General features: G+C 37.9%; 2 protein-coding genes across 2 annotated transcripts in view; one reads left to right on the forward strand and one right to left on the reverse strand.

The window, feature by feature from the left end:
- The window catches only part of klhdc4 (kelch domain containing 4), a 10,495-nt gene extending 8,145 nt beyond the window's left edge, over positions 1–2,350 (forward strand). Inside the window, 2 exon segments of the mRNA XM_048158863.1 lie at positions 896–1,018; positions 1,609–2,350. Coding sequence (XP_048014820.1) covers positions 896–1,018; positions 1,609–1,781 — 296 coding nt within the window. The 3' untranslated portion in view covers positions 1,782–2,350.
- An 8,103-nt stretch (positions 2,351–10,453) lies between these two features.
- The window catches only part of jph3b (junctophilin 3b), a 45,452-nt gene continuing 36,407 nt past the window's right edge, over positions 10,454–19,498 (reverse strand). Inside the window, exons 4-5 of the mRNA XM_048158440.1 lie at positions 17,748–18,712; positions 10,454–13,261 (exon numbers count right to left, since the gene is read on the reverse strand). Of these exons, the coding sequence (XP_048014397.1) occupies positions 13,181–13,261; positions 17,748–18,712 (1,046 nt within the window). The 3' untranslated portion in view covers positions 10,454–13,180. The remainder of the gene's footprint in view (positions 13,262–17,747; positions 18,713–19,498) is intronic.

Raw genomic sequence — 19,498 nt, forward strand, 5'->3', positions numbered from 1 at the left:
TCTATCTATCTATCTATCTATCTATCTGTCTATCTGTCTGTCTGTCTGTCTCTCTCCTATCTATCTATAGGTCTATCTGTCTATCTCTGTCTGTCTATCTATCTATCTATCTATCTATCTATCTATCTATCTATCTATCTGTCTGTCTGTCTGTCTGTCTGTCTATCTCCTATCTATCTATAGGTCTATCTGTCTGTCTCTATCTATCTATCTATCTATCTGTCTGTCTGTCTGTCTGTCTATCTCCTATCTATCTATAGGTCTATTTGTCTATCTATCTATCTATCTATCTATCTGTCTGTCTGTCTGTTTCTATCTGTCTGTCTGTCTATCTATCTATCTATCTATCTATCTATCTGTCTGTCTGTCTGTCTGTCTCTCTATCTATCTATCTATCGATCTGTATGTCTATCTAACTGTCTGTCTATCTATATGTCTGTCTGTCAGTCTGTCTGAATTTTTATGTCTGTCTGTCTATCTATCGGTCTGTCTGTCTCTCTGTATAGTTTGCAAATAGATTTGTATATTTCAAATTCAAATTCAAAATTGCTTTATTGGCATGACTATAAATAATACAATATTGCCAAAGCATATATACACAAAACAAAAATAAAACCATCTGAATAATAGAAGAAAATATAATGAAATATTATAACACTATCAAATATTACAACATAACTTAAACTTAAGTTTTATTTCAAGGTGTTTCCTTTTTTCCGTTTTTCTTTAATTGTTCTGTTGTCAAGAGGATTATATCCACACTTTTCAGAGAATGATAAAAATTCTCATAGACTGCTGTTCAAACTCTTAACGTCACCTATAAATGTTCAGTAGCAAAAAGTTTGCCAAAAGTATTTTGATATTGCCACACTTGAGCACTGAATTCTTATTTTAGAGACGCAGGAGTGGCTGGAAGAATCAGAAGATGATGATGAAGATGAAGATGAGGAGGCAAAGGGAGGTGATGATGAGGAAGACGATGAGGAAGAGGAGGAATCTGAAGAGGAGAGTGAAGAAGGTATGGATTTTGCCCCTGTCCTCTTAATTTTGAAGTTCATAAACATTTATGACAGGGAAAAGTAATGATCTGTTTAAACCATTCAAAGCCCATCCCTGTGGGCGGACACATACATTTTCCTTTACTGATCAAGGCTGTGTTTTAGGTCAGGTCCTTGAGGTAGACATGTGCAGATGACCAAGGGTTTAGCTGCCAAGACCCAGGTCAACATCCACTGATCCTCTTTGACAGCCAGAGCTGTGTGTTTTGCTTTGGGGTCCTTCTCGCTTAAATTCATTATTGTTAGATGCCTGTTTCGCTTGTCAGTTGTAATAACGTCACTGATTGTTAGCTTGTGGCTACCTCATAGTTGAGTAGCATGCTATACAGAGAGACTTTGTTGCCTCATGATCCTTATGAGGAGTGTTTTGTGTTCAAAGTATCTCCATTTCAGTACTTCAGGTCCCAGATTTTACACTGAACATCAAGTGGCAATACTAAAGTTGTTTAAGAGAACAAAAAGGAATTTTAGGGATTTTTAGAAAGAACAAAAAGGTATTTAGGGATCACTCTGTACAGGTGTTGACATTTTCTCTGTAATTCTCTATTAGATGCGGACCATCCGCCAGTAAAGCCTGGAGAAGCACTTGTGGATTATCAAACGCGGACTGAGAAGTACTGGCTGGGTCTCGCCCGAGCAAACATGGGTCCTGATGCCAAAGAGAAGAAAGTACAAAAGGTCGGCCACGCCATGGCCAAGGTGTTCTTTGAGGATCAGGAATGAGATTAAACGTGTGTGTGTGTGTGTGTGTGTGTGTGTGTGTGTATGCGTGTGTGTGCACTAAGATAATTAAAGGGTTTGTTTGTGAAAGAGAATGTATATGTGTTATTATATGTGTATGTGAGAAAGTGCACAAAAAAGAATGAACGGATGTGTGTTTGGGTTTTAAAAGCAGCTAAAGCATGTTCTTCTGACTTTAATGTACAAAAACACGGCCTTTCTCTTTTTTCAACATTTTGTCCATGTACTTTTTTACAACAAAAAATGAATATCCTTCAAAGTTTCTGAACACATTTGGAAGCCATTTTTAGGTCGTGACCACTGCTGTAAATCATACTAAGCAAATATTCATTTTTGATCAATTTTGATCAAAATATTTCATTCATTTTGTCATTTAGCATAGGCAAACAGAATTTTTTAACTAATTTTGATGGTTTATTTTTAATATAGAAGCAATTATTAAAGGCAAAATTATAAATTGACTCCCTCAACATGAAGTATGTTTGTTAAAAGTAATCATGCAAAATAGTAATTTGAACCAGGGATATCATAAAGATTATTTATGATCTTGCTTTCCTGTCCTGTTTTAAATGTTAAAGAGATATTTTAACGGTGCCATCGAACGTTTTTTTTTTTTTCCAAGATGTAATATAAGTCTAAGGTGTCCCCTGAAGTGTCTGTGAAGTCTCAGCTCAAAATACCCCATAGATTTTTTTAAATTGATTTTTTTTTTACTGCCTATTTTGGGGCATAATTAGAAATGCGCCGATTCAGGTTGCGGCCCCTTTAATTGCTCGTGCTCTCCGCCCCCGGAGCTCGCGCTTGCCTTAAACAGTGCCTAAACAAAGTTTACACAGATAATATAACCCTCAAAATGGATCTTTACAAAGTGTTCGTCATGCATACTGAATGCATGCTTCGGATCATGTGAGTATTGTATTTATTTGGATGTTTACATTTGATTCTGAATGAGTTTGAGGCTGTGCTCCGTGGCTAACGGCTAATGCTACACTGTTGGAGAGATTTATAAAGAATGAAGTTGTGTTTATAAATTATACAGACTGCAAGTGTTTAAAAATGAAAATAACGACAGTCTTGTCTCCGTGAATACAGTAAGAAACAATGGTAACTTTAACCACATTTAACAGTACATTAGCAACTTGTTAACGAAACATTTAGAAAGACAGTTTACAAATATCACTAAAAATATCATGTTATCATGAAGTTATTATTGCTCCATCTGCCATTTTTTGCTGTTGTTCTTGCTTGCTTACCTAGTCTGTTGATTCAGCTGTGCACATCCAGACGTCCTGCCCTTGTCTAATGCTTGAACATGGGCTGGCATATGCAAATATTGGGGGCGTACATACTAATGATCCCGACTGTTACGTAACAGTCGGTGTTATGTTGAAATTCGCCTGTTCGTCGGAGGTCTTTTAAACAAATGAGATTTATATAAGAAGGAGGAAACAATGGAGTTTGAAACTCAGTGTATGTCATTTCCATGTACTGAACTCTTGTTATTCAACTATGCCGAGGTAAATTCAATTTTTAATTCTAGGGCACCTTTAACACGGTTAAGTGCCATTATTACTGACTAGCAATTACAATTCTGTTTATCAACTGTCAAAAAACGGTTATAAAAGTGAATATTTCAAGAACTTTTTTAATTCTTACATATGTGACAATGAACAAATTGAGTCAAAGAGATATTAACGTCTACTAAAGGAAAGCTTAGTGAATGTTACTCTCTTTGAACAACTTTTATTTACACTTTTTACCCCTTATCATCAGTAGATTGACTAGAAAACCTTTTTTTTTTTTTTTTTTTTATTGTAATAGTTAATTCCTGCCATTAAGCAGGATGCTCTAAACACATCTAATAGGAATGAAAAAAAGCTAAATAAATCAACTGTCTTAAGGATAAAAGCAGTGTTGTTATTAATATACTACTATAATATGTATTAATATTTTTTAAATGTTCTTTTACTTTATATTTTAAGTTTTTGTTTTAATTTTAACGTTTTAGTAATTTTATGTGCTTTTTCATTTTTATTAGTTTTTTCTGTTTAGCTTTATTTTAGTTTAGTTTTAATAATTTTAGTGCTTCAACTTATTTTATTTAGTTGAAGGTTTTTTATTTAAGTATCTAATATTTGTAGTTTATTTTATGTCGGCTTTATTTGAACAGTTTTAGTTAACAAAAACAACAGTAGACAAATGTTTTTGTATTTAAAGAAAACAATGCAAAATACTCTTTTGCAGCCAGTAAAACGATAGGATGGGGTGGCAAAAAGCAAATTTTATAAACGTGAGAGATAATAGCTACAAATATCAGAACAGATTTGTTTTGTCAAAGACAGAAACATCTGTGAGATGTTTTCTCAAGACTTTGAGCTGAGGGAAGCTAAAGAGGATGGCCAAGCGGCAATCACAGTTTCCGAATGAAAGGCGCTTCCCACATTGACCTATTTTTTTGTTGGCTGTGAAGAATGAGCGATGTAGAAAGAGAAGCTAATGAATAATAAATGGCGGATAGAGAGATGGATGAGGTTACGATTACGCAGCCAACTGTCTCCTCATCTCCCCTCTTTCTCTCTCCATCTCTCCATCTTTTTTTAAATTCTGTATTTCTTTTTTAAAAAGACAGAGTTTATAAATAACTAAAAAGTCACCATTTTTAAAGCTCTGCTCTGACGTCCTGAACATAAACCTGCTGTCGTCAGAGACGCGTCAGAAGAGTGTGTGTGAGAGAGAAAGACATTTAAATACGGAGAAACGGGGACAGAATTGCTAGTTCTTTAAGATTTACTAAGATGTTTGTAGGTCACATTACTTAATTAATTCCATTTATTTACCTAGTGGCTGTCCTTTTAACCTCATTAGTCTGCTGAACCAATCAGAAAGAGAGTTTGATAAAAGATAATGAATCATAATTGAGGCTTGACTAATTCGATAGCTTGGGGACACTTTTCCTCACATTATCTAATTTGTTTGGACACAGTTTGAAAAGGCTTGTAAATGGAGCCATTTAATGATCTTTTTCTTACCGAAGGTGTAACAATGTATCTTAGAAAGCATCCGCGTGGTACAATCTCGCAAAATATTCCTGTCTTTTGATTTTGTTTTAAAGACAAATATTTCCATTTCAGATAAATGCTGTTAAACTTTATATACATTAAAACAAATCATGCTTTCCACAAAAATATTAAGCAGCACAACTGTTTTCTGCATTTATAGTAATAAGAAATGTTTCACACTAATGACAGTCTCTTTAATATATTTGAGAATAATGGCATAACTAAAGCGTGTGGACACGTTACGATAATGAGAATTAAAAAATGGAAGCCTGATTGTCATGAAAATGTTACATTTAAAAAAATCTTAATGACCCTAATAATTGGCTTAATTTTTTTTAATGCAAAACATCTAGTTTCTCTCTTTGATTTTGAGATTTGCCAATATGCTGTAATCTTCATATAGTCATCTTTCTTTCTTTCTTTCTCTCGCTCTCTCTCTCCTTCTTGACTTCCGTCTTACCAATAGATTTAAAGAAATCACCCATAATCCTCTTCTAGTGCTGGGACAAGGCTGAACTCTACACAGTGATTCTGTTACAGTAATCTCAGATGAAATTGGCTTAACTTCCTAGCAGACGTCCACCGAGCAGACAGGCAGCCATTCAGACGCACAGTAATAGTGGAGGAGAGACAGAGGCAGCCATGTAAAAATGCCACCAATGCCCAGTAGGGTCAAAATAACTAACTAACCCATACTTGCACCCATGATGAAATTTCATTATGCTCATCATATGGTTTATTGGTATCGTGTAGTGTTAAGGCCCGTTCACACCAAGAATAATAACTATAACCATAACTGTATTAGTCTCCACACCAACGCACAATATTGTTTTGTTTATTATAAGCAGGCTGCACTTATGTCGTCTGCCGCTTTAAATGCTCAAGCTCATTAAAGGATTAGTTCACTTTCAAATAAAATTTTCCTGATAATTTAGTCACCCCCATGTCATCCAAGATGTTCATGTCTTTCTTTCTTGAGTCGAAAAGAAATTAAGGTTTTTGATGAAAACATTCCAGGATTATTCTCCATATAGTTGATTTCAATGGCCTACAAACGGTTGAAGATCAAAATTACAGTTTCACTGCAGCTTCAAATGGCTTTAAATGATCCCAGATGAGGAATAAGGGTCTTATCTAGTAAAAAAAAAAAAAAAAAAAAAAAAAAATACAACCTTTTATGCTTTATAAACACAAATGAACACCTTGTATGTGCTTCCTCCAAAACCGCACTTTCGTATTCTTCAAAAAGCTTACGCTGAATGTCCTATGCGTTCCCTATTCTACTTTCGGAAAAAATGGAACTGGCGCTGCGTTCGTTCCGTAAGTAGAATAGGGAAGGCGTAGGACATACAGCGTAAGCATTTTGAAGAATACGGAAAGCGGAAGCACGTGCAAGGCGATAATTTGTGTTTATAAAGCATATGCAGTTATATTTTTTTTTCGAAAATGACAGATCGTTTCGCTAGATAAGACCCTTATTCCTCGTCTGGTATCATTTAAAGCCCTTTGAAGCTGCACTGAAACTGTAATTTTGACCTTCAACCGTTTGGTGCCCATTGAAGTCCATTATAAGGAGAATAATCCTGGAATGTTGCCATCAAAAACCTTCATTTCTTTTCGACTGAAGAAAGAAAGACATGAACATCTTTCTTGGATGACATGGGGGTGAGTAAATTATCAGGAAATTTTTATTTGAAAGTGACCTAATCCTTTAAAGCAGGATGGATTCTGATTGGCTGTCAATGTTTTTATCATTCATCAGCTGGAAAAAGGTGTCATCAAAGTGATTCCAACGATATTGACGACCACAGTGGAGCCGTGATCGTTAAAGTTGTGGTGTGAACTCTGCTATTCTTTTGCATTTAAAATTAAAATTGATTTTTAAAGGTGCCTAAGAACATGTTTTCAAAAGATGTAATATAAGTCTTAAGTGTCCCCTGAATGTGTCTGTAAAGTTTCAGCTCAAAATACCCCATAGTTTTTTTTTTTATATTAATTTTTTTAACTGCCTATCATTATAAATGCGCCGATTCAGGGTACGCGGCCCCTTTAAATCTCGTGCTCCACGCCCAAAGAGCTCGCGTTTGCCTTAAACACCATAAACAAAGTTCACACTGCTAATATAACCATCAAAATGGATCTTTACAAAGTGTTCATCACGCAACATGTCTAATCGCGTAAGTATAATATTTATTTGGATTTTTACATTTGATTCTGAATGAGTTTGAGGCTGTGCTCCGTGGCTAACGGCTAATGCTACACTGTTGGAGAGATTTGTAGAGAATGAAGTTGTGTTTATGCATTATACAGACTGCAACTGTTTAAAAATGAAAATAGCGACGGCTCTTGTCTCCATGAATACAGTAAGAAACGATGGTAACTTTAACCATATTTAACAGTACATTAGCAACATGCTAACGAAACATTTAGAAAGACAATTTACAAACATCACTAAAAATATCATATATCAATGATCATGTCAGTTATTATTGCTCCATCTGCCATTTTTCGCTATTGTTCTTGCTTGCTTACCTAGTCTGATGATTCAGCTGTGCACATCTAGACGTTAATACTGGCTGCCCTTGGCTAATGCCTTGAACATGAGCTGGCATATGCAAATATTGGGGGCGTACATATTAATGATCCCGACTGTTACGTAACAGTCGGTGTTATGTTGAGATTCGCCTGTTCCTCGGAGGTGTTTTAAACAAATGAGATTTATATAAGAAGGAGGAAACAATGGAGTTTGAGACTCACTGTATTTCATTTACATGTACTGAACTCTTGTTATTTAACTATGCCGAGGTTCAATTTTTGAATCAGGGCACCTTTAAAACAATATCTTTCTCGTTATAGTTATTGGTGTGAACGGGCCTTTGTTCATGTACACGGCTAGCTTTAAAGAAATAGTTCATGTAAAAAAAAAATAATAAAAAAGTGGCTTAAATTGTAGTTACTTGTAGCAAATGAGGTTATAAATACTGTTATGGTACACTTTTTTTTGTCTTTTTTGTAGCTTGACAGACCCAGTCCCATCCCCTTTCATTATATGGAAAAGAGCAGTCAGAGCAGTCATCAAAATATCTTCTTTTATGTTGCACAGAAGAAAGAAAGTCATACAGGTTTAGAACAACATGAAGGTGAGTAAATTAAAAAAAAATCCTTTTCATGTAAACTATTCCTTTAAAGTCCCCCCGTAGTCAATAAATTAATCCTTTAAAACTCCTCTTTGATCACCAAAATTATTTTTTTTCCTTTGAAAATTCTTTATGCCTTAAAATAGCTTGAATGTAACTCTAGACCCTTGCCTCATTTAGTATACGTGGATCTATGAATATGCAAATTAGCCCCGTCTCCACTCGCTCAAACCACTTCAGAGGTCCACTCGTTGACGTGATTGGTTACATGGTAGTTTGTGACATCAAAAACCCCCGAAATGTCTTTTTTTCACTGCAGTTTTAAGGAGAAAATACTCAGCGATGGTGTTGACATATGAATTTGCACATGGTTTGTCTTAAAGCATATTTAAAACACCACATAGACATAAAACAACATTAAAAACTTGATTTTCACCACAGGGGGACTGTAAGATCAAAATCAAGGTTTTGCTCAGGTGCCTCTGTGGACAGACATGAACCATCTCGAGTCAGTTATAGAGGTGGATTTTTACGCTTATTTGTAAGCATTCCACCTCCGTGATTCAGTGATGTGAGAATAGGAGAGATGACATGTGGGGTTAGTTTCTGCAGGAGAGGACAAGGATGAAAGTGAGAGAAAGAGATAAAACAAGGACATAAGAGAGACTTTGAAGATAAAATGAATTGACCTTGTTCCCCTGCAGACTGTATTTCATATTGTCAGTGCATTTCAATTTTTTTACTCGCAATCCATCAAGTAGGTTCATTTACATTCATGACAATCTTTATGGAGGACGTCCTGAGAGATACAAACAGTGCTTTTTTTCAAAATGAGATAATCTTCATAGGTCTGATGTGTCCAGTTAGATAGGCCACATCCCTAATTCTTTGCCACAGCTCTGGCTTGCCAGAGAACAATTCCATATTAAGGTTAGTATAGTGATGAGACACTCTCACCAGGGAAATCTGTTTTTATTAACAGTCGTCTGCACTGAGAATATTGCATCAATTTCACTGCTTAAAATTAAAGGGTTAGTTCACCCAAAAATGAAATTTCTGTCATCTATTACTCACCCATAAGACCTTCGTTCATCTTCGGAACATAAATTAAGATATTTTTGATCCGATGGCTCAGTGAGGCCTCCATTTCCAGCAAGATAATTAACACTTTCAGATGCCCAGAAAGCTACTAAAAACATATTTAAAACAGTTAATGTGACTACAGTGGTTCAGCCTTAATGTTATGACGTGATGAGAATACTTTTTCTATGCCAAAAAAATGACTTTTCAACAAAATCTAGTGATGGGCGATTTTAAAACACTGCTTCGATGCTTTACGAATCTTTTGTTTCGAATCAGTGATTCGGAGCGCCAAAGTCAGGTGATTTCAGTAAACGAGGCTTTGTTGCGTCATAAGTGTTTCGGAATTTCAATTGTTCACGTGACTTTGGCAGTTTGATACGCGCTCCGAATCAATGATTCTAAACAAAAGATTCGTAAAGCTTCGAAGCTTCATGAAGCAGTGTTTTGAAATCGCCCATCACTAGATATTGTTGAATAAAGTCGTTATTTTATTTTTTTTGGTGCACAAAAAATTATTCTTGTCACTTTATAATATTAAGGTTGAACCACTGTAGTCACATGAACTGATTTAAATATTTTAATACATTTCTGGGCATCTGAAAGTGTTAATTCTCTTGCTGGCAATGCAGGCCTCACTGAGCCATCGGATTTTATCGAAAATATCTTCATGGGTGTGGAACGACACGAGGGAGTAAGTTCATTTTTGGGTGAACTAACCCTTTAACCTTGTTGTATTTTACCCCAAAATCAAAAGAAAAAAAACTATAACTATATTTTAAAAGTCAATGAAGGACCATTACTTTAAAATGTCATTTTAAATGATATTTTCAAGCAAATTTTCCTCCTCTCATTACCAGTTTTATAGTATTTTTTTTTTTTTTTTTTTACTTTATTACTGTATAAAAAAAAAAATCTGTAATACAATTTTTCTATTAAAATCAACATAAAGGTTCTGCAAACAATACAATGATCTATAAATGCTTTAAAATTCAAATATCAGAAAATAAGAAATTATATTTTGTGTGAAGACAGTGAAGGCTATTTTATGATTTTTATTTTTTATTAATTTTTTTGCATTGTTTTCATGACAGTTAAGCACTTTGCCCCCTAAAATCTCAGTACATCACTGCTTCCAAATGTGTTTTTTCTGTTTTTCTTTCTTTTTTGATTTTGGGGTGAAACAGGACTTTTGTCAAAAACAAGATTTGTCAGCTCCTATTTTGTGTTTTGGAAATTATTATTATTATTTTGAGTTCCACAATATCATCCCCATCTTTTGTAAATGCATCGCCACTTGACAACTTATTACTTTTGTAACAGATACAGAGAAAGACAGCAGGAAAAAACCCAGACTCAATAACCACAACACAAGTGCTTACTTTCAAACACTTTCATTATTTTCTCCATATAACTCAAAAAGAAACAAACCCCCAGGAAAAGTAAAGAACTGAATGATAGAGGAAGAGAAAGAGAGAGATAAAAGAACTGGGCATGCTTGGGCATGCTATAGGCGCATAGGGTGACGGATACATCCAGGTCAAACGGTACAAGAGCCGGCGGTGCGGGTCAACTGCAGCAACTTCCTGCTTCAAAGACCCTTTGGAATCCCACCATCCCCGTCACATACAGCCGTTGTGGTATCAAAGTATCCAGTCAGCGATTCGCAAACTTCTTGGACCAACCCAAGGACTCAAGTCGAGGTGAGCAAATGCACGACTCCATACATTTGGGCCCCCAGCTTGCGTTCCTTTACATCAGCATAGTTGTCATTTGTACATTTGATGTTTAATTTTTCTTTTTTTTTTTTTTCCGGCTGGATAGAGAAACGGAGAAATATGGGGCAGGAAGGGAGTTGGGCGAGAAATAGGGATAGAGAAAGAGTACACAAACTGTGAATGAATCATTGCCAGGAGGACAGACTCAAGGGTGAGAGTACAAGCCCATACACACATGCTATAAAAACATCTCAGTCTTTGCGTTCTGTTAGCTGGCTATAAAAAAATAAACAAAACACCTCTCTTTGATTGTTTGTTTCACTCGTTTTAGTTTCATCTCTGATTTTGGGGCGGAAAGGCCTCTGGATGCCGAGACCAGCACTTGGACCTCGGGTTCATCATTGGCATGCCCGATCAGACCTGTTTCACTGTGTATCATGCCGTTGGCCAATAAGGTAAAAGATTTCAACACACTCTTTTGAAAGTTTGTGTTTAATCTCATTTGTACGTTTTTGTAGGGTCTGCTTACACCAACAAAACATAAATTTTTTTTACGCGTCAAGTCGTATGAATTCATACAAAATCGCCAATTCGTACAATACTTACGAATCCGCTTGAGATTGTGTTGAACGTTTTGATGCAAGTCCAAATGAAATCCATGTCCAAAACTGCTATAACACTTTTCTGTACGTTTTTTTTTTTTTTTTCCCGATAAGGTTATCTATACAAAACTAAACATACATTAGCATGCAACTTTGTTTTTTTTTCTTTTACTTTTAGAAAAACAAGGCAGTCGGCATTTTTCAGACGTCTTGCAAATAGCTAAAAAAGTTTTTTTTTTTTTTTTTTTTTTTTTTTCTTTTTGTCAATAAATATTTGTTTTTTTTTGAAAGCAGCAGTTGGGAAAAAAACGTTAACAGTCTCTTGAATGTCTGGTCGGGAACGCCAGCATCTCGCGCAGCATGGCTTTCAGGTGTGCATGGTGAGGTCGGCAGGTGCTCGCACATTCTCGTGATTTCATCAAAGAGAGTTGGAGGGGGGGGGGGGGGTGAGGGAGTTGGCGTCACAAAGAGATTTATAATGATGACCTCACAGAATGTCATGTGCTAGCCCTCATACAACATTCAAACAATGTTTAAATAACGTATAATGCTGCGGAAAAGATCAAACTGAAGAAAGTGCTTCCAAAGATCAAACCCATGCTACGTTGTGTTGAATGTACAGTGTATAATCTAACATGCAGGACCTGTTTATGAAAAGATAAATGAGTCAAACTGTGTTATGATTTATTCTGCTGGAAAAAAAAATGTTTCATTTGGAGCAAGATTAATGATGAAGCCCTTTCAGATCGTAGAACTTTTGGATCTGGGAATTTTTCCAAATGCATATGGGTCAGATTCGCCCGAGTGCAAATGTTGCAAATGCAGAAACGCTGGTGGCACTGTGTCTCCGTGATTACCAGTCTTGAACTTTTACTAACCCACTTTGGTGTGGTTGTGCTTGTTTAGCCGATTTCTTTTCGACATACGCAACATTTTTAGGAAAATTCAAAGGTGTTTAGACATCAAAAAGCCTTAGTTTAGGTCCATTATAATTCAAAAGTGTCTTTACTTCTCATTTCAGGCCCACCATGACATTCTGGGGTCCACTGGTAGTTGACATACCACACAGAAGGAAAATGGAGGTGTGCAGGAAATGAGAGGAGCGCTTGGCATGTAATTCTGATGAGTGACGAAAACGAAGACATGGAGAAACATAAGCAATGCTTAGGAGTGGTGCGCGAGGGAGGCGGGTGGTGTTAGACAGGGGCCGTTTCCCATCACTTTGAACCTGTTTTGACATCATAGCTGTTGTAACGCTGCCATCACCCGAAAAGATGTTGATGGTGGTCGCCCTTCACCCTTACGCCACCTTGCACACCCTCCCTCACCAAAGCCACCGTTCAAATGAGTCCAACACCCAAATACAAACCAAAACCAAATGAAAACCGAAGAAAGCCACCAGCATTGTCAAGAAAAAGGCAAGTAAGAATATGAAATAAAAAAGAGAAACAAATATATCAATTTATATCAGCCTTAATGAGTGAGTGAATACATTGGATAAAACTAGAAGTTCAAAAGGATGCTTTTAACTATTTCAGATAAAAAAAAAATGAAATTAAGAAATCAAAATGAGCTCTTTGGAGACAGAAAAGCAGACAGAACCGCTGAGCCCAGTTTTGTGTTGTTGCCTTCCTCAGTCCTCATACTGACGTGCTGTAACTTCAATAGAAGTATATTGGTCGTTTGTTTAAAAAAACGGGCCGGGACCAGATCAGTCGTGATGATACTAGTATTGATTTGATAATAGTGTAGCTGGACAAGAGGAATTGATAGGCAATGCAGAGTTTAAATAAAAAAATGGACAAACAAAATGGCGACTCCAATGTTGAGCAAAATCACCATGACTACCAGAATTGAGTTGGAGCCCTGTTGAGTGAGAAAGAGAAAAAGAGAAAGGTCAGTATTTGTTTAAACAGTGTGGATTTCACTAAGAATGAAGTGTTTATTTGTATGCTGTCTAACTTGATTCACTAAAGAATTATGCAAATCGGGTAACTGTAAACACGCTCAAAAATCTGTGCTAAACACAATTTTCTCTGTGTAATTACACAACACGGACCTCAGAGCGATTTCATTGGCTGAAAGAGCCTTTGATGGGTACTCTCTCTAGTGCCTAATGAGAAATCCTACAAAATAACTTTGATTTATTTAGTCAGAAGTTGAACTATATTATTATGACAATTCATTTCTGAAACAATAGATAGTATTGTATTGTAGTATTGAACGCAATAAAGTATCTATTTTTTTGTTTTTGTAGTAGGCAAGCTATTCACAGTGTTCTAGCTTAGCATTCGGCTAGCATTGCCTACACCCTATGCAAGTCACTTAAGCTCTTAAAGGGATAGTTCATCCAAAAATGAAAATGATCCCATGAATTTACTCACCCTCCACCCATCCTAGGTGTATATGACCATCTTCTTTCAGACGAACATAATCGGAGATATATTAAAAAATATCCTGGCTCTTCCAAGCTTTATAATGGTAGTGAAGAGGGTGTGAGATTTTGAAGCCCAAAAAAGTGTATCCATCCATCATAAAAGTAATCCATACGGTTCCAGGGGGTTAATAAAGGCCTTCTGAAGCAAAGCGATGGGTTTTTGTAAGGAAAAATATCCATATTTAAAACTTTATTAACTATAATAACTAGCTTCCGACCGATGATCATTACGCCTCTAGCAATTCAAACGAATAGGGCTGGGCAATGAACTCAAGCTCTTCTTCTCTTATATTGACATCCTCCGACATTTCTCTTTAAAAATTCTCATTTTAGACTTCTAGTTCATGACAGGTGTTTTTTTTTTTTTTGCTCAATCCTCTACGCTTCATCAATATGTCCTGCGTCAGGTCAGGGGTTTCTCTTTTGTCGTTAATTGATGCGAATAGAAGCTAGATATTATAGTTTATAAAGTTTTCAGAAGGCCTTTATTAACCTCCTGGAGCCATATGGATTATTTTTATGATGGATGTATGCATTTTTTTGGGCATCAAAATCCCCCCCATTCACTACCATTATAAAGCTGGGAAGAGCGAGAATATTATTTAATAAAACTCTGATTGTGTTTGTCTGAAAAAAGATAGTCATATACACCTAGGATGTCTTGAGGGTGAGTAAATCATGGGATAATTTTCATTTTTGGGTGAACTGTCACTTTAAACCCCCTCACACAAGTGCTTGTCAATGCAGCTGTCTATTTTTGTTGCTGTATCCAGTAGTTTGTTGTCATTTTTCCATCTCATCCTTTTCTTTTTCAACCTTGAAACAACGGGCTGGCACAATGTTGGCACCTTGTGGACATACTAATTAGTGCAAAAAAAAATCAATGGGTTGGTGCAATCTGAGCTTACAGAGTATGCGCAATTAGAAAAATCAGTCTGCACATGTACTTTACAGTATGCGCGTATTGTTAATTTTTAAATTTACGTCACTCACACTTTACCCAAACCATCGTGTATGCATTAACAATTGAACTATACTTTAGATTTTACCCTACACATAATCACAGCTATGTTGTGGAGTTATGCAGTTGTCAGGTGCACTTTCCTGAGACATTACAGCATTGCGTTACCACTACAGTCTAGGCCCCTAAACAAGCTCTTTAAAATGCCAAAAGTGCACTTGACTACACTCTTTGTCTGGATATTAGTTGGTTATTGCGCTCTTCTCAATCTTAGTTGGCTGTGGAAGTGCTGCAAATAGTTAGCATTCGTGCAAATAGTGCTCACTTTTGTGAATACACTGCAATCTATAAACCTAATTTGCATAGAAAGGAAGCCTGTTTGCTCTGATAAAGAATGACATTGACCGAAATACTCAAGCTGTTGTGTGAATATCGCAGTGAAATTGCGCCAAAAAAATCACATGCTAAAGTTCCGCAACTGTTTAGTGAATTTCCTCTACAGTGTATTAAGCAGTCAACATACTAGAGTCCTAGATTCACTACAAAACACATTTGCACACTACAGCTCGTGTTTAAAGAAAGCCGCATGATTATTCCATTCCCCTCGGCTCACCGGAGAGATACGGTATTATCTCAATGGAAATGAGAGTCGGTACTGCATTGTGCCAGCCCTCGTAAGGACGAACGTATTTGCAAAGAGCTGGGTTTGTCAAGCGCGCTTTTTAATTGATGGGCTCATGTAAGCGTATCGTGGACAATGTTTACAACCGTTGAGCAGAGGGACACGCGGGCTACACATGCAAGACACATGTGAGGCATGAAATTAGGTTGTGACAAGTGAACCGGACACAGTACTGTTAAGACGCCGCCGTGAGCGCTGATTTTGCACAATGAATTAGGACAAGCGTATCTCACACAGTCACATTTAGTGCATCTTACTGTTGAGCAACCACATTTTGCTTCCCACAGTTGTTTTATTGTGCTGTCAGACAGTTGTGCCCTGTTTAGGACCTGTTCTTCTTCCTGCTGTGCTAAGCTAATCAGTTGTTTAGATATCTCGGAAACATATAAATGTTGTTAAAAGTGTTGACAGTGTTTGTTCATTCCTGAATCAGAGCTAGCTATTGTGTGGATGTGTTTCTGTTTCATGTTAACCTGTCTTACACAAGTCTGCTGCATTGCTTGCCTCTCTGCAGCTACAAACATAAACCCCCTCCTTACTAGAACTCACTCTTGTCATTTGATTGGCCACAACCCGAGCAAGGCATAAGCTGTTCCCTAGCAACAGAGTGTGGGACAGCCAATGCAGGGCTGCGTTGTGGAAGGAGCCACTTTGCCAATTTGCTGTTACCAAGGTGTTCTTAGTGCAGCAAGCGATCGTAGGGCCACTAGGCATTAGAAGGGGACAGTTTGAAGTTTGGATATGTGTGCAGGTTATGTGTCTTTGGCTGTTGTCGGCTTCTATGTTCCCTTGGGACTCCAAACACCTACTCTATGTTTGTGGAGGTTATTCTTCCTACCCATGCATTCTCAGGCACCGATGCATACTAAAACATTGGTGTGGGTGCAGTTGATTAGAAATGTATTTAATCTGTTTAAAAATGGTTTATTGGACAATTTATTATAGTTATTATATTATAGACAAAGTATTAAGATTATCTTGTCATTTACTCACCCTCATATTGTTCCAACACCATATGACTTTTTTTCATCCATGAAATACAAAAAGAGACATTCTGAAGACTGTGCTTGTCACTCTTGTCCCTGCAAATACAATGAATGGATACAAAAACACCATAAAATTGGCATGTCCAATCCTGCTCCTGGAGGGCCACACTCCTGCAGAGCTTAGGCCCTGTTTACACCTGGTATTAAGATGCGTTTTGGTTGATTGGATCACTAGTTGATGAAGGATACACATTCTTGTTCACACCTGGTGTTTTAACCCATCTCCTTTGTCCACTTTCAACCACTTCTGTCCTGATTTCTTCAAGGGGAGGGTCTACAGATGGGTAAATGTATGGGCCTATTCAGATCTTTCGAGCTAATGGACAAAATAAGCTCGCACAATTTATATACGAACGCGACCAGAGATGACAGAAAAACATACGGTGAGCAGCAGCTTTCGTTTCTGCTCTGATAGCTGCAAGACCACGGCAAACACTGTGAGTGTGTGTTAGAAATCAGGAATGGCGAGAGAACATTGTGCTTGGTACATTTTCCGTCTTCAAACCAAACTTGGGTCTTCAGCCGGCAAAGTTCAAATCTCGTCTGGCTAGCGCACTTCCGATAATGTTTACTTGTATGCATTAAGTCATTTGGCGGAGATTAGGTGGTCTTTTGTGGCTCTTCGAACATATTCAACCACATGAACGTCTACACTACGAAAGCAATCTGGTCGATTGCGTTTTCGACTACCTCTGGAAGTGGTTGAAAGTGGACAAGCTCAAAACGTTTTTACACCTCAGTTTACACCTGTATTTCGTGTCATCCACTTGTGATCGGATTGACGATATCAGGTGTAAACAGGGCCTTAGGTACAGTTATAATGAAGCACACCTGAACTAATCAATGTCTTCAGGGTTACTAGAAATGTCCAGGCAAGTGAATTGAGCCAGGTTAGAACTAAACACTACCGGATATTGGCCCTTCAGGAGCAGGATTGGACACCCCTGCCATAAAAGTTTCCGTCATCCGTTTCTCATTCAGAGCTCACAAGGGCCACTTTTACCATACTTTTATGGTGTTTAGCATCCTTTTTAAAGCTTGAAAGCTCCTGTTTACTGTCAAGGCACTTAGTCTTCAAAAATGTCTACTTTTGTGTTGCACAGAAGAAAGTCATACAGATTAGGACCGACATGAGGGTGAGTAAATGATACCAGAATTTTCAATTTTGGGTGAACTATTCCTTGAAGTATCTCTCCTTGTGTTCAGTGTAGTGCATCTTCACTTACCGAGTTCACTTTGAGCTGAGACTGATTCTCGTCATCGTGCTCTAGTGCAATAGGTGGGGATTTCTGTGGGGGTGAGAGTGTGAGGTCCCTACGGAGGGGCCGAGCCTCTAACTTTTCTCCCCCTCGTAGACTGTCCAACTTTTGCACCGAGTCTGGAGCCGGCCCCTCCCTGGCATCCCTAGGCCCTGAGGCATCCCGGACGTCCCGCTCGCGATTTTTACCCCGTCGCTGTAGTGTATGTGCACGGGACTCTGAGTGACCATGCCACTCCTCCCCATGCCCATAGGGCTTCTGGGAGTTATGGGAGTCCATTGGCTGTAACGGCCTCATCTCCATTTCGTAATTGCTCAGTTTTTCCTCGTCCTGCTCTAGGAGACGGGAGTGAGCCAAACTGTCCCCGTGTACCCGCTGAGATGTCCAGGATGCTGAGGGTCCGTCTGGCCTCCTTTCTCGTGGCGTTTTGTGATTGGAGGAGCTGTGGTCTCGAGGCTTATGATTGGGGGCATGCTTGTGGCCATTGGCCCGTGTCGCCCCAACCCGCACCTCGTCCTGTACTGAAGGGGTTGTAGAGCGGCTGCTGCCATGACTACCGCCTCTACTACTGCCCCCACGAGAGGCACGCTTGTCCTCACTCCAGCTGTTAGCCCTCAGGTACTCTCCACCTCCACCCGAACCACCACCGCCTCTCCCCTCCATCAGCACCTGGATCTCTTGCGTTCCCCCACGCTCCTCATCCACTGCAGTCTGTCGCAGGAAGCGGGCATTTTTGGTGCGGTGGGAAGATTTGGTGGTCGGGCTTCGGGGAGGTGTGGAGGGCCGGCTGGTAGTAGGGCTCACGTCTGGGGTTAGGTCCGGGGGTGTGGAGCCCTTCATATAGAGCTCAGTACTGTCCGCAGTCCCACTGGAGATCACTTCCACATCGTTCTCGCTCGAGTTCTGCTGTTTGGGTCGCTGGCACTCCACTCCTACTCGGAGACATAGAGACAAGTCTAAGTTTTAATTTTAAAACATGTAGGCATGTCACACACTTGAAATGTACTGAAAAGGGGGTGTATGGGATGGGAACATGTCCTTGCAGAAGCTTCCATCTGTCTTTAGCAAAATAAATAAATAAATCTGTACGTAATTAAATCGTTTTGTACAGACTTGAATCAAATTCTTATTTGTCTACACATAATTTAAGAATTTAAATGCATTAAGTCTTCTGAAGCTATAGGATAGTCAAAATTGTTGTTATTAGATGAAAATGGGGCATTACTTTCTAAAGTTAATCTTTTAAAAAGCGAATAATTTAATAACGTTGTTAAATGTAATGAATATAAATTTTTCATACTGTATATAACAATGTGGAGATGCCTACGTTCACCAAATTTAGCATTTAAAATGATTGTTGTGAGATTGTAGTGTTTTTATTTTTATTTTATTCAGACAAAATGGTTCAAATTTCAAAAAATACATTTATCAGTTAATGGCTAGCACATGAAAACAACTATCAGCTTATCATATCAGCTAGAGTTTTAAAATTGGTACATCCCTTATGTTTTTTTATGGACTTTTTTCAAGTTTTTGTCACTATATAAGCTGTAGATATATGAGAAAGAACTGCAAAGTTACTTTGTTCCAAAGAAAAAAATAACAGCATTTGGTTGGTGGGTTTTGAGCAACATAAGAGTGAGTAAATCATGACAGAATTTTAATTTTGGGGTTGAATTATTCCTGTATCACACTTGATTGCTTGAAGCACATGGACC

This window comes from Megalobrama amblycephala, linkage group LG15, assembly GCF_018812025.1.
Source record: "Megalobrama amblycephala isolate DHTTF-2021 linkage group LG15, ASM1881202v1, whole genome shotgun sequence".
In the NCBI taxonomy this organism is placed as follows: domain Eukaryota; kingdom Metazoa; phylum Chordata; class Actinopteri; order Cypriniformes; family Xenocyprididae; genus Megalobrama; species Megalobrama amblycephala.